Source organism: Lissotriton vulgaris, chromosome 2_1, assembly GCF_964263255.1.
Source record: "Lissotriton vulgaris chromosome 2_1, aLisVul1.2, whole genome shotgun sequence".
NCBI lineage: Eukaryota > Metazoa > Chordata > Amphibia > Caudata > Salamandridae > Lissotriton > Lissotriton vulgaris.
In genome coordinates, this window is record NC_141687.1 from 1,473,084,690 (window position 1) to 1,473,108,040 (window position 23,351).

The 23,351-nt window shown below is 43.1% G+C and overlaps 1 protein-coding gene across 1 annotated transcript in view; it reads left to right on the forward strand.

The window, feature by feature from the left end:
• The window catches only part of C1QL2 (complement C1q like 2), a 63,760-nt gene extending 44,604 nt beyond the window's left edge, over nt 1-19,156 (forward strand). The window contains exon 2 of the mRNA XM_086958861.1: nt 17,779-19,156. Within this exon, the coding sequence (XP_086814987.1) occupies nt 17,779-17,958 (180 nt within the window). The 3' untranslated portion in view covers nt 17,959-19,156. The remainder of the gene's footprint in view (nt 1-17,778) is intronic.
• The last annotated feature ends 4,195 nt before the right edge of the window (nt 19,157-23,351 follow it).

A 23,351-nucleotide genomic window follows, 5' to 3' on the forward strand; every position in this document is an offset into this window, starting at 1 on the left:
AGCAGGAACCACCCAAGGTAGGGACGCAGGAGACCCACAGGGGACGTGTGCTGTGTCTAAACACAGCCTCAAATCACCATTGACTTCTATGGCAAAAGTTAAAGCTACAAAGTTAAAGTTTAAGGACACTTAGGAGTGGACTACGGTGAAACCCTTTCAGTACTGCACACTTCAAGAGTCAAGACCAACGGGAGCACCGAAGTACTCGTATTACCTCACCCAGGCAAGCCGGGTGCATAGGTTTCTTTTCGTGTCGGGTTTCGTCGTCGTTTTCAATGGAGAGCTGCAAAGAAGTGCTGCAGGCGACCAGAGGAAAATTTTCTGGATGGATCCAAGGGTGAATCGGAAATCTGAAGAACCTGAAAGCAGAGGGGATAGTGTCTGGGTCACTAGCCAGTGACCAGGATGGCAACAAGAAGATGCCAGACGATGTCGGGTGGCTTAAGGTGAAGTAGGTGAAGCTTGACTCTTCAGCCACGAGGTCTAGGAAGCATCGACAACAACCAGGAGCTGGATTTGAGCTGTCCCACATTGGAAATCAAGTGTTGCAGTGTCGGTATCCGGATTGGACCCAACAAGCCTTGGCAACAGCAACCCACGCAAGTTGACAAGTTTGGCTTTGGTGCATCCCAGCAAGATCTGAGGGACTCACCCTTTGGAAGGAAGTCAGAGCACAACTGGAGCAAAGAGGAAAGTCTAAGAAACAAAGGATTGTCCTTCATGGGGACCCACCAGTTGACGGACTAGGGATCATGAAGGAGCCTCAAGCTGCAATGCAGAAAGCAGGCCCACGGAACACTTGTGGAGTGTAGGCCTGTAAGCTTCAGTGCAAAAGGTGCTCAGGGCGAGGGCAACAAATAGCCCAATGCACAACTTCAGGAAACTTCGGTAAGTAGGTGCACTTGCAAAATTGCTGGATGTCCAGGAGTTACGGTCCCACGTCTCTCGTGATAGCTACAGGTCTTAGATGCACTGGGAGCTCGTGTCAGCCTCGAAGATGTCTAGGAGTTCATGTCCTGTGTCACAGATTCTTCGGGATCCTGTGGGAGCCTCAAAAATGCAGACCGGCAAGATGCTTCTTTGGTGCCTGTTTGAACAGGGGAGTCACTCCTTGGCCCCAAGGGAGATTTCTTCCGTCTTCCAGTCGATATAAAATGTCGAAGGTCCAAGATTTCATCTTCAGAGTTTCGTCCAGGGTAATCTAAAGTCCTAGTGACTGGGTTAAAATAAAATAAAAATGTAAATTGATACTTGTATAGCGTACTACTCACCGCAAGGGTCTCAAGGCGCTTGTATGAATACCGCTGTGGAACCCATCCTGGCTTTCCCTGTGAGGCATCCACTCCTGGGCACCCCCAAGGTGTAGACCAGGCATCCTTAGCGTTGTGGGGGCCATTGTGGAGATTAAGCAAGCTATTGCCCAGAGTTGCAGAGTGGGACTCCATGATTGGAATAGGCACCGAGGTGAGAATTATCCGGTCTGTGGAATTTTGAGCCCAAGACCCGCCGAGGCGGGGAATTGAACCCTGGTCCCGGGCTAGACCTCTGCATCAGGGTCTGCCGCTCTAACCATTGAGCCACACATCTCCTAAGTTTAGGGGTTGGACTAAATCTAGGGTCCCAACTATGGGAGGACCGGGGGAGGGGGTGGTTACACCCCTTCCCCATTGTCCAGTTTCACACCAGAGCTCGAGCTGAGTGCCCCAGCAACCGGTTTGAACTGGGAAATGCATGGAGCACCTTGTGTGCCCCAAACAGTGTCTGAAAAGCATTCACTGAATACAACCCAACCTGCCCCAATACGCTAAAGCCTGTCTGGGAAGGTGCTAGGAACCTCCCTGGACAGGAAACCTATTGTCCAAGCCTCCCCTGCTGGAGTTTCATCCAGCAGCAGGAGGTCAGACTCGTGTCTGTGGCAGCAGCAGCCATTTTGTGATTTTGAGGTATTTACTGGGTAAGTAAGTGTGTACATGTCTTCTCCCTCTAGAAGGGTGGAATGCTACCCCCACCACCAGAACTGGCAGGGGGTAGTATTCCAAAGTGTTTGACACCAAACACAACATGTTTTGATAAAGCCAAACCAAAGTTAGCATTAACCGCAAGGATTATAATGCACTTAAGAGTATATGGTGTGGCTATATCACAGAACAGCTATAAGGAAGGGATTCCGAAAGCTGCAGAGGGGCTCAGCTCATGCTAGGGCACCCTCTCTCACAGAACCAAGCACTTTGCCTTCAGGATTGTCAAGGCCTGCCATAGGAGTGACTTATAGGTTAATATGTGTCGGTTTTAAATGGTGGATATAGGTATACTATATCCCAGTAAGGGGTGCTTACACCACCTTACCCAAGCTGCAAGTGTAGACCTGTGGTGCCATTTTGGAACGCTTCCCAGTGGTGGCATAATACATTCTTCAGCCCCTGGTAGGTCTCTGTGGTACCTATGCCCTTGGTACCTAAGGTTCCATATACTAGGGACTCATAAGGGTGACCCAGTAACCAATCTGGTATGTACCTAAAGTACATGTAATCAATTTAGAGAGAGAATTTAGAGAGGCTGTGGTCCTGATTAGCAGGGTCAAAGCAAGACTAAAGTCGATAAACCAGTGAAACACAGAAAAAAGTGGGGGTAACCATAGGAAGCAGATCCTTCTCTCCTACAAGGTTGAATGGCAGAATGGAATGCTCTTGAATATAATAATAGTTGAGCATATTGGCATTATCATCTTTATGCCTATCAGGAGATGCTTTTATCAATAAATCCTTACAGCAACTCTATAATGATTGGAAACCAAATCTCACTCAGACTTTTCTGATGCCCTATTGCCCATGGTACCTTCGATTTTTCCCTGCCCTTCATAGGAAATTACTTACCAATTTGTAAAAAATTTTAATCATTGATACATGTAGGAGGAATGAGAGACTACACAAAAAATATCATACGATTGGGAGAATACACTTCTTTAAATCATATATCTTCCCGTACACCTTTGAATTTTTTGAGCAGTGGAATTTGTGCATTATTTCCTAACTCATTAACTTTAAAGAGAAAAGTTAAAGAAAGATGACTTTCTTTTTAAATTTTTGCTTATTGTTCCCACAGGTTTTATTTAAGGCAGTCTCAAAACAATTGGAGTTAGACTCTCTCCACATCTTTTCTTCACATCACTATTCCTATCCCAATCATAAACAAGCATTTGAGTAGTGGCAAACTTTAGGACTCCTAAATGCCTTCTGTGAATACCGAAAGTCTTAAAGCTAGGATTTTCCCTAGTTTTGGAGTAGTAAAGTTAGGACTCCTAACTTTAGGACTCCTAAATGCTTTCTGTCAATACCGAAAGTCTTAAAGTTAGGATTTGTAGGACTCCCAAATGACTTCTGTGAATACGGAAATGAGTAAGTGCCTTCTGTGAATACCGAAATGAGTAAGTGCCTTCTGTGAATACCAAAATGGTAGTAAGTTTAGGATTTTGTCTTAAGTTAGTTCTGTGAATCGGGCCAGTACTCCTGGTTCCCAACTTGAGGGAGGAGCCAAAGCACCTGTCAAGCCAGAACATAACAAGGAAATCAGATGTCACCAATGATATTTTCAGATCACTTTACCTTAATGCTGTGAATAATATATTGTATTCTACTTTCTTCAGTATGTATTTAGAATGTATTTTAGATGCCTAAAGTTCAGATATTAAAATATAAATATCACTTAATTTGTCTAGAACAATTATAAACTCCTGTAACAGGGCAATTGAAAAATGTACAGTTTTTTTAAACTATGAATAATTTATTAAGCTGCAATTGGAGTCATATTAACTACACTCTTAAGGCTCATATTTGTACACTTTGCAACTGCACAATGAATCATGTGTATTGATAGTTGCCACACCAGTGACAAAAATAAATAATAAAAAGGTGTGTCTTTAAACAGAGTAAATGTGAATGTGCCCCGTTAAGAAGCTCACCACGCTGCAAGCACTAACAGCTATCAAATACCAAATTACCATATCAAAAATACAGGGCGGCATGGAAAAAGATGGTCTACTTTACAGTATCCAGGATCACTCATGTTCTTCAACTGTGCTAGTTACTAGCTGGTATAAGTAAGCCATTTAATCAATAGGTATGATGTTGGTTGTATAAATTACATTTTATTTATTTTCTTAGTTCGTCTTCTGTGATCCTATGTTGATGAGAGCTGTCATTCTGCACCATTCCATGGATGAAAAATGGTAGTCCTTCTTCTATTTTTCCAAAATGTTCCAGTTTTTGGTTCTCAAAATCTGGTCTAGGGTGAACAACCGTCCGAAAACTTTATGGACTGTCCGTAATTTTCACCTCCTGTCCGTTGTCCGTGATAATATCTTTAACAGATGCCATTTGTCCGTAATTTTGATGATTTTGGATGACAGCCAATGATGTTGTGCTTTCCAACCAAAGTTGGTGTGTTCTTTACTCTTCAAAGATACCTAGGATTGGCTTGAAAACCATAAGCCAATCCTAGTGCTCGCTGCTAGCTGGTTCTCATTGGCCCTGATGCTTCAGGCCTAATGAGAACAGCTTTAGGGTACCCAGCCTTAGATTGCTTTAGGATCTGCAGGGCACTCTTAAGGTCTTTCAATTCATGTTTACACTACAGGGTCCGACTCCACCATTTTGGGGACAGCTGTGCAGCAGACTCTCAGACCTTGAAGAACTGGTATACAGAGTCAGCCACAGTCTTTATTACCCCCTCAAACAACTTATCGAACTCTTGGTAAAGTTGAAAATACATGCTTTTCATGATTCTTTCTTTTACGTGTGCGTGCATTTATTTCCAGTTATTGACGTTTGTCTGTTTTGTTATCTCCCTGTTTCCACTGGTGTACTCGTTCCTAAGCACTCTCCACCTTTCCGGGGCCTCATGAAAGCATATTTGTAGCTCCCAACTCCTCCAATGGCCAGCATCACATTAAATATGGACTATCTTTTTCTCGATGACTTGAAAGAAACGGTGAGCAGAGGAGGTGATGAGGAAAAGTCGTTAAATTAGAAAAATTATGAATCTGAATGTTCACAGAATGTGTTGTTTTCCTCATCTCGGTTGCCGGGCCTCATGCTGCCTAGAGGTAAAACAACGCGAGGCGAGATAGTGTGAACTTAAGGAGCATGCTTAGATATTTTTTTTTAAAGTAGATTGCTCAACATGGCGATGCTTGTGGCCTGGAGGTCTGTCATGAAAAAATGATTTTTTGCCGGGCGCACAGCGTTTTTTGATAAGCTTTTGAGTTTGTATGGATCTCCAGAGTATCGCCTTCTGTCTGGAGGCGTAATGTACTATAAATGGGAGGGTTGCACTCTGAACACTGAGAGATGTCCTCTAGGATCCAGAAAGGTCCTTGTATCAAGGTTTCACGAAAAGATTATGACTTTGCTCAAAGAGTAGTATTCTGAATATTTATTCACATATATTCATGGCTTGTTATATTCACAAGTATTTGCTGCTGTTCATGTTCCTTTAACATTTTTTGCACTCATACCATCCCAATGCATTTCGGCATTTCCATTATGCCTTCATCTGGGGATATGTTTCTAAAAACGAAGAAATGCTTGTATTTTACATCATGTGAAAAAAATAGTACATAGTCTGACTAATGCATGCTAAATGGTTATAACACAGCAAGTTCATGCGGTGTGAATGGTCAGATAGATAGTCTATCACAATAAAGGGTGATATAACGTGAAAGAAAAAGATTATAGGTGAAATAATGGAGTATAAACCACATGGTGAAAAGCGTGCGCGTCGCGTTACATGCTCATGCTGTTAAGAGAATAACGTGTGCATTTCGGCTGCTTCACTGAAACAAACGGAGCGGTGAGAATTATATACGATCAAGGGCGTGAATATAGCGTGTTGAAGCCTGAAGCTTAGCATTAAATGAACACCTCAGTGCCTTACAGATAGAGAGGCTAAGGAGATGCTTACCGCGAAAGTACAAATGCACGTCCGTAAACGCTGGCAGTCAAGGCTGTGGCTGGGTTCAGAAGAAGTTTATCACCCGGAAGTGAATATACGAGAAAGGTTGCGTGAGGGCGCGACCTAGTAGGGAATGTGTGTAAAGTGAAATGCAGAAGTGAAAACGGGTAGGGGGCGGGTTAGAAAGGTTGAAAACGTGGGTTCTTTTGAAATAATGAAAAAATAGAGAAATGAAACCGGAGGTTCACTAAAAATCACAATAAATCATGCCAATAGAACTGACATGTAATATAATAGCATAAGGCTATGTAGCCAAACTTAAATGATTCGACATGAATTACAAGCTCTTAATGATATAATGAAAAAACCACTCTGCGCTGGTAAGGAGTCATTAGCTGGGGCCCCAGCTGTTCAAAGATAACACAGATATTCCACTCGGTCATTTAGGCCGAATGGTTTCATGCTGCTTAAGGTGAAAATCCAATAATTTTCTCTTCTTAATAGTTCCTGATGATTGTCTTTACCCTCTTGTTGTTTAACAGTTTCCAACACGCAATATCGTAGCTGGCTGATGCCATGACCAGCTTCCAAAAAAACCTTTTAAGTGGTTCCACCATATCACTAACTCGGTGACTGGACTTTGCATACTGGAATGGTTAACTCAATACTAGTAGTGTTAAAATAATATGCTAAAATTATAGAACGCAAAGCTCTGTTGGCTAAAATGCTAGTGCACAGTCTAAAATGCCAAGATATTGGCAGTGTCCCTCAGGGCGCGTGGTTACTCAGCACTTCAAACAGGATGAGTGAATTTGAAGGCATGTTTTTTTTTAATGTGAAGGTGTCACTGTGTGGAGTAGCAGGTAGGTGTTTCGGTGTCCTCCATAAATACTGTTCATGAGCAAAAAACCTACACATAGGATTTTGAAGGCATTTTACATTCATGTGGTTCTTTACTTCACCCAGAGAACCTCATTACGAGTTTCCTTTTTTTTGGGATGTTATATCATTGCAGATATTTACTGCATTTCCACAAACAAGTTGCATTTTTGTTTTTTTGTATTTAATTTATTTACTATGCATAACGTGTTCAAGGCAAGTAGGAATAAAACATGCAGGAATAATATTAAAATAAATGTACAAAAATCAGAAAATATCATCATGAATGTGCAATTAAAACAATAGAACTCTTTTTGCTAAATGTAGACTTGGCACTCATAAACGCTATAGGTCTTATGATGGTAGTGATGATGCCAAGTCAGGTAGATTGGGGCACTGGCCTAGCGGATTGTTTACTTGCCTTTCCTACTGTTACGCTAGTACTGGATATCTCTCCATCTGCTGAGTCTGCAGCCCATGACATTACTAATACAAGTGCATGCCTACATAGTTGTTGTATTACGCAATGGATGCAAAAGTCATTTTTTTACTAGGTTAAACATGAAGGATGCTATTTATCTACCTTTCGGGAATCTTGAACTGCACAATATTAAGCTCTACTTCATTATATTCACTGTGTGTTAATGTTGCTCTTTCATGGCTTCCAAGCCAAAAGTTTTAAGTTGCCTCATATGGTTGGTGGGGTGACTATGTGGATGTCCATAAATCACTGGTTTATCTTTTGCTCATTTGCATATCCTAGGTTCGTAAATCACCCTGACAGCTTGTAGATTGTTCTTTGTTGTTTTCCACGCCACTTTGCGTTTGGGGGGGTAGCGTTTCCCAGAGCCAGGCCACAACTCACTACCTTGCTAGTCTCTCCTGTGCCCTGCCATTTGGTGGGGGCTGGGTTACGAGTGCCGTCTCCGTTTGCTACCCCGACGTTTTGTCAGGTGTACTCACCCAGCCGTGAGGCATCCCATAGTGAGTGGCCCTTCTTCTACACACCGCCCTGTCGGTGTGTTTCCATAACCAAACCAATACACCTTTGTTTCTACCACGTTGCCAGGGAGGCTTCCGTCTTCCTGCGGCTCCCCCTACCCTGTGTCATCTCTTTGCACCTCTGTTGCTCTTTCTGTGGTCCTGCCCATGCTGTTGTTCCACTTGAGCGCTAGGATTAAGGGTGGGCGTAAAATCCGTTTCGCGGGCGAATTTGCGGATTTTCCGCGATTTCGCGATCCGCGAATCTTGCGAAATCGCGGTAAAATCCGCGAATCAGCGGGGACGAATTTTCAGCCAAGCAAGGGTTACAGCAGCAGGTGCAAAAGTTGAACCTAATTTCTTTGTAACCTTTTACAAAAGGGTTACAAATTAACTTCAACTTGGACCCCTGCTGCTCATTGCTTCCTGGCGCCTCGTTGCCTACTTGCAACTATTCACTGACCCTGCTCTGACCCTTGAAGCAGGGTCAGAGAATAGTTACAAGTAGGCAACGAGGCACCTGTCTAAGGAATTAAACCTCATCAGGAAGCACTTACAGATATAAAAAACAGGAAGAAGGGAGAGGATGGCAAATACACCCATTTTGAGTTGTCAGGAGGGGTTAAACTAAAAGAGACCTTTACAGCACAATTTTCATATGCATTTTGCTAAAAATAAAAAGCTGTATGTTCTGTAGGGGCAACTCAGGAATCTGGCCCTTCAGAAATCCGGCCTCTCTTTCTTTCTCTCGTTCTCTCTCTCCCTCTCTCTTTCTCTATCTATCTATCTATCTATCTATCTATCTATCTATCTATCTATCTATCTATCTATCTATCTATCTATCTATCTATCTCTCTCTCCCTCTCCCATAAACGACTGCATGGGTAACTTTGCTGTGCAAGTGGCTCGCGAAGATGCAAAAATCCCCCGCGAACACGCAAAAAACCCAGCGAACACGCAAAAAACCCAGCGAACAGGCAAAAAAACAAAAATCCGCAAATTCGCGGATCGCGAATTCGCAAAATTCGCCCATGCTTAGCTAGGATACCCCCTCTAGCTGAGTCTCCGGGAGGCTGACCTCTGGTAAGGTCTGACGGCCATCTTCCCCCAAATGCCATTGTTTTCAGCCAAAAATGTGCATGCGTTCCATTGCTCTCAATGGCAATGCGTGCACGTGCTGCGATCCACTTGCGGGAACACACAGCGCCATATGGTAGCAATTATCGCTCCTGGCGCTGCTCGATCTCGCAAGTAAAACACTTTCACTTTTGCCAGCACTCCCCCCACTTGTCAATATGAAATAGCATCCCCATTATCTCCCGTTGCCTTTGCGCATTGAAGTTGGTGACAGTCAGGAGCGAAGCAGAGGCCATCGCCTTTGGAAGATCTTCTGCCAGGAGGAGTGAGATAAGGGTCACATTCGGGAACCTCTTGCAAGGATTGGGATACGTCCATGCGCCCACCTCGGTCTCTCCCATCCATCCCTACTCCTCCAGTGGCTTCCTGTCTCTACTGCCCCAATCGTAGTTTGTGTCGGTCGCCTGCTATTCTGTCACGTTCTGCCTCCTCAGGATACCCGACCCAGTCTCTCTTCCTCTGGCTCAATTTTACCTCTCGCCTAATGCCCATCTGTCCTGCCCTTACTTCACTGTCCCTTGTAACGTTACGTCGTCAACCATTCGCCACCCCCGTATGTTGCTCTTCAGGCCCGCAGTGATCAGTTGTTATATTGCCTTTTTCCGTGCACCCCCTTTTGTGTGTGCGTTTTTTGTGCGTCCTGATATTACAGTCATTACAGACAAGGGAATATTTAATGTATCACAAAAAGCAAGCATTGTTGTGTGGCACCCTCACTTTCACTTCTCTCACAATGTATTTCCTTGTTTCTTTTCAAACCTCGAACGAATGCTGTTTATAGCAGTGCCCATAAAGTCTTACTTGCTTACTCGTGCCAACTTTTTCTCTTTTATTGTTATACTGACTGAGTAGGAAATGCTGCCCACATTTAATGAGAATTTTTTTCGCTATTTACGTGTTTTTTGTTACTATAGCCCACTTGAAATGGGTGACATAATTTTTTTTAATGCTGCCCCTAAATGCCATCCACAATCGTGGGTCTTCATTGTGGTGAACGTAACATGTTTTTCTTTACCCCATCTTATTTGCTCATCTGTGTATGCTGAATGATTAAAAGTCTGAGCCTGGGATTGCCCGTATTTCACAACGAGTTTATTTACAGATGGCGATAGAGAGTCAACACTAGACAATCCGCTGAACACCTAGTAATATAGTCCAGCTCTAAAGAGTACTAGGGTGTCTGTTTTAAATAGGAAACAGTTTGTATGATTAAGTGTATGACAGTGTGACAAGTCTACAATTAGATTTAAATTATTATTATTCTTTTTTTTTACCTGGGGGTTTAACCAGTTAAGGCTGCCTACATAATCGAGCAGTGGAAACGAGCCTGTAGGCCTGTGTGCTACTAGACCACCTTGACTGGTGCCAAAGGCCTAGGTAAGGAGTTGGCCTGCCCATCCACAAAAGTGGTAGTCCAATAAGAGACCCCAATAGATTCCTCAAACCTGGGTTCTGCAGGGGACATGCTGAAGTTGAAAAACATTTTTTGTACAGCTGTTCCTCTAGACAAGCAAATCCTTGAGGAATATTCTGCGTTATGGGAGTGGGTTCAGTGTATTAGGCCCACAGTGTGTTGCTTGCATGCTATTAATTGAGGAAGTGAGAGTACTGACTTTATTTAGCTTTGGCGTTAACCGAGGCCTTTTGATTTCACTAAAATCAATATTATATAATAGCTATGGTGTTTCATCCACCCCATTCATCCATTTAACTGTTTTTGTGTCATTCAGATTTTATTCCTCACCATACAGTAGGGTGCAGTATATCAGCCCACATTAACCATTGGCTAACTTCACTGTGATTGACTGCATTCTGTCCTTTTTTATGGAGCACATCCATACGCCTAGCAATTCCCTTTAGCATCGGGGAGTACTATGATGACAATGTGTGCTGTTTGAGACAGCAAACATATACTTTTGTGTCATGTTTGATTTACATTGACAAGAGCCTGATAGCTTTCCCAACAATAAAGTTGCAAAAAACGTATGTCAAATCAAAACAATCTTGCACAGCCATCTCAGTGTATTTTGTGTGTGCTGTTTTTTTGGGAGGGGAGCTATACTGATGGGCAATGAATGGGGGGATTACAAGGTCATGCTTTTGTAATGGAAGTGTGTTTGCTTCTATTTTTAAGGATATGTTCACTGTGTGCTGTTGTTGCGGAAGAATGAACTTTCGAAGGGTGAAGAATGAGGCCTGTTGATGTGCTAGATTAGTGAGTTCACTGCGGATGTGTTTTGAAACGTATCCATATTTTTACTCTTAATGTATGAAATATTAGCACCTGCTGTTATCTTGTTAGTGAGCTGTTATGTGAGTACCCACAATTGTCTGGTTGAGATGTTCATGAGGCTGAAAGATGACATGTGTCTTTGGTATGTTTCCTAAGGATGAGAATAGACCTGGGTTTGTGTAAGCGTCCTTGTACTTTTCAGTGTTACGTCATAGGGTTGTGTGTACTCTTGGGTGGTGTTATGTTATGTTATGTTAATTTCGATTTATATAGCGCCAAATCACCAACAGGTCTCTTAGCGCTTGCTTTGGGAACCCATCCTGGCTTTCCCTGCGAGATAACCGCTACTGGGCATCCCCAAGGTGAAGACCAGGCATCCCATCACAGTGGGGCTGTAGTGGAGATTAAGCAAGCTATTGCCCAGAGTTGCAGAGTGTGAACCCATGATTTGAGTAGGCACCAAGGCGAGAATTAACGGGTCCGTGGACATTTTTGAGCTCAAGACCCTGCCGCGTCGTGAATTGAACCCTGGTCCCGGTCTGACCTCTGCATCAGGGTATGCCTCCTCTAACCAGTGAGCCACACTTCTTAACGGTGTACTCCTGTTAGGAGCTTTTACACTTGTAATGGAGCAGCACTTTGCTGTTATATACTGTTGCTGCGTCTTACCTTTTTTCATTGTTAAGCTCAAAGGTGTTGAACTTGCTATTTATTATTCCTGTGCTTTGGTTGATGTTTTTAGCACTTTGTTTTTGGTACGAGGGTATGTCACAATCTTTGTAGCTTCACTGTCACTATGCCCTGCTAATGTAGTGAAGGTTCCATGCAAAAAGAACAGTTGATGGATAGAATGCTGAAAATTATCAAAACGTTAACCCCAGTACTGACATCTGGTCCTCAGTCCATTTTTATTTTGGCTCTCCATGCCATTCCAGTTGAAACCCAGCCTTAAGCAAATCAGTCTTGACCCTGTGCCTCATGGGAACAGTCGAGCCCAAAATGCCAAGCCAGGTCCTCCCTGGACGGGAAACGAGTATCCTTGGACCGGTTTCGAGGTATTACCCTTTCATCAGCCAAGTTAGCTTGACTCCAGTGGCATGAAGGGCAAGATAACCACGTCTGGGGTCTGGGAATATCCGTCACACTTAGGTGACAAACGCAAAAAGAACAATTGCTTGACAATGTCAAACATTCACCTCAGTACAGAGATCTGGGCCTAAATCCATCATTTATTGCTACCCTTGCCATTCCAGTTTTAACTTTCCATCACTTGTGTGATTTGTAGTGAAGGTTCTATGTATTTATGATGTTTTGCTTTGAGTGTTGAGTGTTCTGAATTTTGTAGAGCATTTGTTTTTTTGCACTATTATGAAGTTCACTCTTTCACGGATTATCAGCACAGATAAAATGATAAAAAGGGAACAATGGAAACTTAAGTGAGGCCTCGGTAGGTGGGAGAAAGGAAGTAGCCTGCAATAGAAGTAGTAAGGCAAAGGAAGAACAAGAGGTAGAAAGGTATGTGTAAGTATAGTGGACTAGCAACAACATAATGGGGTTAGTTGAAGGTTACTCCACATAGAGCTTACAATTTGAGTGATGATTCTTTGTAGTCCAAACCTATTGTGAGCGAATTCCAACATTCTGCTCCTGCCCTAGAGTTTGATTTGCTGCCTTTTGGGTATATATTTCCACGTTTAAAACACTTTTCAGATTTCTGAGGGTGGAGTATCTTCTCACCATTGCTTCTGATGTATCTTTTACATTTTCACAAATGCTGACCATAACTGGAAACAAGCATTGGCACAGCCAATAGGTCTTGCTTTTGGGACCTTATAAGTATTTAGTTATGCAGCACAATATCCTTGGTGCAACAACATCCACTGTTGCATGGCTAAACACTTATAAGGTCCCAAAAGCGAGACTATTCGCTATGCAAATGCTTGTTTTTTTATGATGTGTGCAGTCTGCACACCGGATCGGGCAATCCCGGGCCCTACTTAGATTGCCGGAGGCCCCCATGTGTCCAACAGCCTTCATATGGCTGGGGGGGGGGGGGGGTCCCTATGACTCATTACTGCTTCCATGTGCGCAGGTGTTATTCTTATGTAATACCAGCAGGTCGCTTTCCGTACTCGGTTAATCCCCCAGCTCCCCAGGCCGCCATAATATGGTATGATGGTGCCCTGTGCCTCCTTACTGCATGGCATGGCCCGGGCAGTTATTATCGTTTTGGCCTCAATGGTCTGCCTATGCTTGCATATGCTCTATACAGCAATGGGTTAACCCTCTGCGCTACTAAATTAGGAGCCAAAGGCTGAAACCAAATTCTGACCTCATTTCTGTAGGCTCAGACCTCACCAGTGCAGGGTCCTTTAACCCCTGATGTTTCTTAAGACTGCCCCTTTCCCCACAGGTGGGCCCGGGGTGACAAAGCTGACTAAGGCCTATGGGTTTCTTGCATTTCATAACATAGACACTTGTCTAGGAGGGTGTTGAGCCACTAGAAATTGCAGTGGGGATTGTCGTTCAAGTTTAAGCGCTCTTCCAAGTTAAGCTTTCCAATCAGCAAAGCACAGAACAGGGGGGCCCCAGCCTTTCAGTGTCACTGTCCTATGTACCACCTCCATTTGCCCCCATTTATCTGGGTTACCCTCCTATTAGACATTGGTCTTCCCTGCTCCCACCTCCCCTCTACCTATTTCTGAAACCGGAGGGGGTTGGGGTTGGGGGGGGGGCGGATGAGACCCAGTTTGGTGCTACCGAAGGGCGGCGGGCTCCTGACCTACCTATATTTCAAAAGGCACATGCACACATGCACCCAGAGGAATCCTGGCAGGGGAGATTGGATATTAATTTTTACTTACTGCCTTTTCCTGTATCTTTGCTGCTTGGGACACTTTAGCTGCACACTGTTACAAGGGGAACTATCCCACTGCCACTGGGCCTCCTGCGAAATCTGATGTAGTAAGCACCATTATGGAGTGATTCCTAGGACCTACTGCCAAGCTGCCTGGGAGTTGTGATGTGAGTTTTAACAAGTATGTCACAGCAATGGGCATGTGTCAACCAAGTTTCCTCTAGTCCCCACCTTTCAAAACGACTGGCTACATTTGCCAAAATTAAACTTTCTCAGAACTAACACCTTTGCATTGATTCCTTGACCATTAATGTAAGTGGTAGGGTGTCGTAATGAGGTAAAATTATGGTTCTAACAGACTTGAACCCAAAAAGAGCAGGTTTCTTTTAATGAATATTTTACACAGCAAAGTTTACATGGATTCAGACATGGCTGACATTTAACAATAGTCTGGAAAGAGCTATGAAATCCCTCACTATTAGAGAGCTTTCCATAAACACCCCTTAAACTATTTGTTTAGATTTGGCAGGCTTTGCTTAATCTATTTATTTTCAGTTGTTGCAGCAAATCTAGGGATTTGCCCGGATTCAGATGTTGAGTTCACATGGCGCCTCTAGCTCTAGCTGTTACGCTATAAGGTGTCCGACATATTTGACTTATTCTGTATAAGAGTAACCAAATGTGCAGGGTGTGTGATTTTTGGACAGTGGTACTTGCCGTTATATGCTTACATGGCTTGAGCTCCTTAAGCAACAGAAGAGATCAAACATAGGTCCCGGCCAAAACCTTCACGCAACTAAAGGGGAAGATTCCCACCATTCTATAAGTGCCCTGAGGTCATATCAAGCGTGTACTTGTGCTCAGCCTCACAACTCGATTGATAACTCAAACAAAACCACTTTGGCTGCTCCGGGAAACCAAAAAGACTTTTGGTGTAGAGTACACAATATAATTGTCTGAATGACAATAGGGTGGTTCCCTCCCACTGTTATTACAGTGTATATGCATTTTTACTCTCGCTTGCACCTTTCTACAATTGTACACCCTTCCACCATACCTCTCCTACCAAGAGACACGCGAACACCAATCTTCCGCTGTACTCTCCAGCAATTACTCTTCCAAGCGAGAACTTTCCCGCGTTGCCACTCTTCCAAGGCAGTCAGCCCTTGCCTGTGAATACGAGTGTGGCATTTTAACCATGTCTGCCTGGCAGGGATCCCTCTCGGGTGGGAACCCTTGTTTGGGTTGGGATGTAGTATCCTTTAGTGCGAACTCCGCCTGGAGGTACCAGAGAGCTTTAGGCGAGTGCCAGTTGTGTTCCTTGCGGGCATTCTTTGTTAGGCACTGGGATATTGAGTGATTTGCTCAGCATCGCTGGGTGTTCCGCCTCAATCCTGCTACTCACGCCCTGCTTACCCAATGCGGAGACCCCCACCCTAGCCGTTAGGCCAGTTCCCTTCCCGTAGGTATTTAAAACTCTTTAGATGGACACCGGTCCCATTAACCAGGAATACCTTCATTTTTTAAATATATTCTTTTATTGTGTTTCGTAGTGATTTGCCAAAAAGTACAGTAAGCTGAGCCGGCGATGGGGATCAAACCCTGCTCCCCGGCTCCAAAGTTGGCAGCTGTGACCATAAGGCCACAACCTCTCCTTCATTGCCTTTCCTACTGTTACACTAGTACTGGATATCTCTCCATCTGCTGAGTCTGCAGCTCATGACATTACTAATACAAGTGCACGTTTACACAGTTGCTGTATTACACAATGGATGCAAAAGTAATTATTTTACAAGGTTAAACATAAAGGATGCTATTAATCTACCTTTCCTGAATCCTGAACTGCACAATAATAAGCTCTCCTTCATTATATCCACTGTATGTTAATGTTGCTCTTTCATGGCTTCCATGCCAACAGTTTTATGTTGCCTCATATGGTTGGTGGGATGACTATGTTGATGTCCAAAGGTTTATTTTGTCTAGCATGCTGTCTCATTGGTCAATGTGAGGCTTATTTATGGAGAATTGGCGTAGGGCAGCGACCGAAGTCTTCTTGCTGCGCTGCCCTAATCAAATGTGAAAGGGCAAAAATGCACTGTAATTGTGCAATACAGTGCTTTCCCGCCCTTTCCCCCTGTGCTGGCGGAAAGGACAGGAATGGGCTGCGTAATGCCAATCTAGGCACCCTTCTGCCATGGTGCCAGGATTTCTGCATTGCATGCAGGATTGTTTTTGTGCAGGAAGGGCCACACCCTGCACGGAAGCAATTCAGAGAGGTGTTATTCTCTTTCTATTGGTGCAGGACACATGGAAAGAGTAAAAAACAAGGAGAAATTTAAATAATTCTCAATGTTATGCCTGCTCTTTGGAGGCGCAAAGTGATAGTGCTTTTCCAGGTTTACGTGATTTAAGTAAATCTGGGGAAAGCCACCGCAAAACCCAAGGAACGCCTCCCTGGTGTAAAATAAGGCAATGCAGGGACTAGCACTGCTTTGTCTTTGTCCATATCTATGAGGCAATCTATCACACAAACATCCCAGCCTACGAGTTTCAGTTGAGAAATTTAATGGGCAATATAGATGCCTTTACATTTTATTTTCAGCTTGTCACAAGTGCTATGTTTTCAAGAATAGAGGACAAATATCAAGCTGTTTCTTTTGTCAAATTCCTGCTTATTCCTTTAACCCCTCCCATGCTCCTGACGGAGCCGTTCCGTCACGAGCCTCGGGTGGGCTGCGCTGGTGACGGAACAGTCCTGTCATGGCCCACTCGCCGCGCCTGCGCGGCGCGAATTCGGTGCCTGCGCTTGACGTTCTGAAGAGCGGGCAGGGCCGTGACGGAACCGTTCCCTCACAAGCACAGCTCACCCGCGGACCGTGACGGAGCGGTTCCGTCACGAGCCCGGGACCACCACGCGGCCCCACCTCCCCCGTAGCGTTGCGGCAGAATAGCCGCTGCAGCGAAGGGGTTAACACATGGATTGGTGTTTACAAAATTCACTCACTTTGCAGTCTAAGACAGAATAGAAAAGTCGACTAGTTGCCAATCTTCTTGTGGTGGTAAAGGACATGTGAAAACAAAGGATGTAAGCTGTCAATTTGTTACTAACACAAAACTTTTAAAGGCCTTTAGATTAACTTTTTAACCTAATATAAACTTATTTTGACTTGTAGTTATGCTTGTCTATTTACTTACTTATATACTATTGAGCAACCTCCTTTGTAGTGTCTGTAAAACATACCCTTTGTCCCGAATTTTTGTCCTGAATTTAGACCTTCCGTCCTGAATTTTTGTCCTGAATTTTGACCCTTTGTCCTGAATTTTTACACTCACCGTCCTGAATTTTCACCCATGCCAGTTGGTCAACCTAATCTGGTCATGGCCAGTCTGGCCCTCAGCAGGAGTGTATTTAGAATGATACTTACTTTCGCTAAAAGGGAATACCTATTGAAATTGAAATTGAAATTGAATTTATAAAGAGCATGGCTGCCCGTAAGCGTCCCATCGCTACCATGCGAAATTAAGAGGCTCTAAGGAGGGGCAGGGGAATTTTAAGAGGCTTTGGGAAAAAGAAAGAATTTAAGACATTTGCGGAATTTGCTAAGGGATGGTTCAGTGCGAATGTGTCTAGGGAGGGCGTTCCAGGTCTTTGCTGCATTTAACGAGAAGCGACGGCCTCCCGAGCGAGCCTTTCTGACTCCTATCCCCCTCCTTCTCTTACACTTCTCTTTTTGGCTCGCAGGTCCGCGCCAGTGCCATCGCCCAGGACGCAGACCAGAACTACGACTACGCCAGTAACAGCGTGGTGTTGCACCTGGACTCTGGGGACGAAATCTACGTAAAGCTGGACGGAGGGAAGGCGCACGGAGGAAACAACAATAAATACAGCACCTTCTCAGGTTTCATTCTTTACCCAGACTGAGGCCAGGCCGCAAGGACGTCACTACGTATTGCTGACACTGCCTCCACGAGTCACGTGAGCTCGTTGTTATTATTTATCGATCCATATTATGGTTCAAATCATGGATGGAAAATACGTCATCCCTTGTGTCTGTGAGCTTAGTCGTCAAACATCGGCTTCTGGGACCGGATTTGCTCATTAATGTGCGATGAAAATGTTTTCAAGAACAACTGTAACACGTGGATTGTCAGATTGCCATTTTTTTTCTCAATAAACATGTTTTGTTTTTTTATTCATCCATTGGGAATTCCGATATTGAATTAGAAAACGGCGCATCGAAGCTTCCCGTGCTTGTTTGCTCAAATGTATTTATTTTATGTGAACAAAATTCCTGTGCGGGTGATACGATCGCATTGGAGTCTCGTTTGATGTCTGCAGAAAACATTAAATTTAAGTTTTTAGACAATTTCTTTTGTAATCATGTCTCTGAATTCCACTAATCACCTGAAACGCGAGCGAGCACGGTGTGCTGTTTTTCAAATGTTTAGACAGTGAATTGGCAATGCAGAAGCACGGCAGGGAGTGGGACGTGAAGACAGTTAAAAATGTTAGCTTAATTGTGATAAAAAAACGAACATAAAATAACAGTATCTGTTTGAAAACAGGAACGGTACTGTGTCAGATATATATATTAATTTTCAAGTAAAAGTTAAAAGAAGACCTTAAGTTTAAATATCGACTCTATGGTTTAGAAGCACATTCTCCAAATTATGTTTACAGGTGGTACAATAGATGAGTCGGTTGAGTGCTTGATGCGGAGATTTGTGTATATCTTGCTATTTTTTTAACCTGAATGCAGACAAGTCCTACTCGAGCTTTCATTATTCAGCGTTCGATACAAATGCTCAGGGTAATAATATGCAACATCGAATTTAAATTGGCAGCTGTTATTGTGACTCTGCCAGTCTTCAACACTGTAGGTTTTTGGTTACCACATATTTATTCCATTTACAACGTCCATTTATGTGCATGACTAATATGTGCGATACCATTGATCTTAAACACTGAAAAAGACCAATATTTTCGGTTATATAGGGGAGTTATAGATCTAAATTATTGAAGTACGCACTTCGATTGTAGCGTGTTGTGGTGCAACATAGATGCATATCAAATATCTCATATCTGAAACAGGCATGCACATTTTTTTCATGGTTTGAATGTAGAGGAGCGAACACACTCAAAGTGGGTGGCTTTATGACAACAGTCTGATATTTTTTCACTATTACTTGGAACAACCATTTTATGTAAAATGTGCTTTGCACTATTCTATCGGCTCTCATACCTGTTAAAAATGCAACTGCCCTAGTGCCATCTATGTGCTCGTACGTAACGTTTTTGTCAAAATATTATTTTTTAGCACAGTACAGTGCTTTGTGAAGACTCAGACTATGATCCCCAATAATCAGTGGTATAATAAAACGACAGTGATATGTTATCAGATAGATAGATAGATAGATAGATAGATAGATAGATAGATAGATAGATAGATAGATAGATAGATAGATAGATAGATAGATAGATAGATAGATAGATAGATAGATGCTGAAAAAGTCCAGATAACACGTTTTTGTAGTTTAAAAGAGCATGCTTTATTTGTCAACATATACGCATGGTGGTGATGTAGGTTTATTCTTCTATGAAAGTTGGAGTGTAAAGTAAGCGCAGTGTTGAAGCTCGAAAATAAAATTATGTGAAGTACTGTATAGCTAAGACTGACTTCAGTTGTTTGATTGTGTAAGTAGGTATGGGCCTCTACAACCAAATACAGGCACTGCAGAACATTTAAATCAAAACACAAAGCGCATAGAAGGTGAATAAGCAGTGTATGTGGGGTGTGTCGTTGCTGTTAAAATGTAAACTGCTCAAGTCTGTCTTAACATTTCCCTGAGTCCTGGTAAATGTCTTTAATTAATATGAAAATGGCATATCATTTATAAAAATTGCATATCATTTCGGAGGTGGTGATCGGACTATTGATTCCAAAATGATATGCAAGAAACCCAGAATATCAACGAAAATACTCTAATTACCAAAAGAGAAAGGTGGTCTGGGCCTTCCGAACTTTAGGAACTACCAAACAGCGTATCTTTGCAAACAAGGCTCTAACTGGCTAGTCCCCCAGCCTGGCTACACCCCAGTTTGGATAGACATAGAAAAATCGATCATCAATGATATGCCTCTACCTGCTCTCCTCACCATGGACATATCCCATCTTCCCCACTCAAAATACATCTTGCTCAACACTAAGAGAGCTCTACTACGGCTGGAACACCTCTCCATACTAAAAATGAATAAATCCAATTCGGTCTTCCTTTGGCGCAACCCGAGCCTATTGATTGATGGTGAGATTCTCCATAGGAGCATTGGTCGGAAACGGCATAAATCTAGTGAAAAACCTCTTTACAGGGACCCTACCATTACCTTTCTCCACCCTCCAGGCTCGCCACGGGCTAAAACCAATAGATTTTTTTCAATTTTCTAAAGCTAAAATCTCTACTCTCGATGCGCTCTATTAAACCCTCTGAACCTTCGTTAGTCTCAAGATTATCTCAACTTCTAAAGTCAGGACACACCGTCTCTAAAATATATAAGCTTCTTTCTCCTAAGCTTCGCAAATCACACTTGAAATGCGAAGCGCAATAGGACTCTGGATCCAATTCCAGTGAAATCCCATTTGATTGTGAGAAAATACATACCACCCCATTCTCAAATAAGATTTCTCCGATATTGCCGCAAACTAAACTTATGCTAATAAATAGGACATACTGGACACCCAAATTTGTATTCAAACTTAACCTTAGTGAGAATCCGACATGTTGGAACTGCAAATCTCACACTGGCAACCTTGCACACATGCTCTTCTATAGCCCGTCATTGGAAACATATAGGGATAAGGTTTATGAATGTATAAGTATGACTTTCAACATATCCCCCCCCAAAGGAAATTTTCTTATATTATACATGGTGCTTTGGACCCTAGGGTCGAAGATGTGAATGACCGATACCTGCTAGACCTCATGCTCACTGTAGCTTGCAAAGTTATACTTTATCAGTGGAAAAACTCCAAAGAAGTGTCATTTAAAATCTGTCAGGAATGATTATTTTTCCTCAGAGGAGCAGATCATGTTGTGCTTCATTCCTCTACCTGGCGTCATTCGCACAGAAAATTCTGGAAGTCCCTTGATGCCTCATGCTTCTCGTTTGATCCTCAGTGAATTTCAACCTGAGCCCCCCAGATTATGGTGAGTTTTGTAAATGACATTTGCAAGGACAATCCTGTACTGTATCACTTCCTAACTCCACGCCTGTGTAAATGTACCTTCTTAACACTCTTGCTATATACTGTATTGTACATGTTCTGATCTCTCCTTGGCAATCAGTGCATGTTTATCCACCTATAAGTCACAATGGACTCACTGCGTTTTCCATGGCTAGCCACCTGAATAACCTGTTTATTTATTTTGTACTTCTCATAACTCCCACTTTTTGTTGCCATAATTTTTGTCATTTTTGTCATCTGTATGGTTCACCGGCACCTATCATTTTCATTTTCATTTTCATTCATGTGATTGTTCCATTTTTTTTGCTTTTGTATTCCGTTCATTTCTTGAAAATTAATAAAAACGACTTGAAATTTAAAAAAAATTACATATCATTACTCCGAGTCCAAAGTATTCTATTACACAGTCCTCAACACATGATGGCGGATCTCCACATTCCCTCCCTGGAGATAGGCAATAAAAAAAAAAAGATAAACAAAACGCTCCATTTTATTAAGGAATATATAACTCTGTGTTTTATTTAGCCTCAAACACTGTAGATATTATGTGGTTGGTCACCCTCCAAATAACATTCTGTTTCTGGCAGGTAGTAGAGACATTACAGCTTGGTAAGACAGGAAGTAGGATTGTGAAAAAAACATAATTAATTGATAATCTGAACATTACCACCTCAACTTCCTTCCTTATCACAATCTTTAGAACATGGGGATATATATGACAGTGCCCGACTCTTAAAAAATGCTTACAGATCATAAACTACTGCAGATGTGTATTTTATGTATATCAAAACGGAATTTCTTTTCAACAGATTTTTATTTTTTACTTATTTGTAGGTTTTATATAGTGCCTGAATCACCCCCGAAGGGGTATCTCTGCGCTTTGGACTGTGTTGCTAGACAAGCTGACAGCCGTTATTAAAATAGAGCGGTCTTAAGAAGTTTCCTGAAGTGCAGATAGTCGGGCAATGTCTCAGGTAAGTGGGGAGCTGATTCCAGTAGAGGGGAGCGAGGTAGGAAAAGGATTTCTCACCTAGCCTTGTTTTCCTTACCAGGGGGACTGATAGAATTGATTTGTTTCCTGACCTGAGGGAGCTGGTAGCGGAGTAAGGCTTGAATTTCATAGAGATGTAGAGGGGACCTTTGTTATGCAAGGCCTTGTGGACGATGCAGCAAACTTTGAATTTAACACGCTTATCGATTGGAAGCCAGTGGAGCTGTTGAAGAAGTGGAAGGGAGTCAGTTCTCAGCAGGGCATTCATAACAAGGCTCACTGCAGTATTCTGGACCACCTGCAATTCGCTAAGTGAGGACTCATTGGCTGAGACCAGGAGAGCGTTGCAGTAGTCTAGCCAGCTTATTACTATAGTCTGAATGAGCGTTTTATGAGTGGAATCTGGAAGGAGAGGGAAAACTCGTCGTAGCAGGCCCAGCACATAAAAGGAGGAGCCAGCAGTGTGAGCAGCATGTTCCTTCAAGGACAAGGCGCGATCAAGGCGAATGCCCAGGTTTTTAACAAGGGCCTTAGGGCAAGGGGGGGAGCCAGGGGCTACCGGCTACCAGTCTTGCGACCACAGCAAAGGTGCATCTCCGAAGAGCATAATCTCCGTCTTCTCTACGTTGAGTTGGAGAAAATTGCTTTTTATCCATTTTGCGAGAGCTGTCATTCCCGCAGAGAATGTGGACTGTACCGACATGGCAGATTTGTTGAATGAGAAGAGGAGCTGGGTGTCGTCAGGATATGAAATAGGCATAAAGCCACAGGATCTGAGAAGGTTGGCCAAGGGAGCAATATAGATGTGAAATAGAGTAGGGCTCAAACATGAGTCCTGGGGAACTCCCTTAGTCAGTTTCATCAACTTCGACCGAAAAGGGTCAAGATTGACTGTCTGAGAACGGGAGGACAGAAAGCTAGTCATCCACTTAAGAGTAGGTCCTCTAAGTCCAATCTCCTCCAATCTCCTGAGCAAGATCTGGTGGGATACCATGTCGAACGCAGCAAAGAGGTCCAACAGCACAAGAATCATTGAATGGCCACTGTCTAAGGTCATCCTGATGTAGTCCGTGATCCCCAACA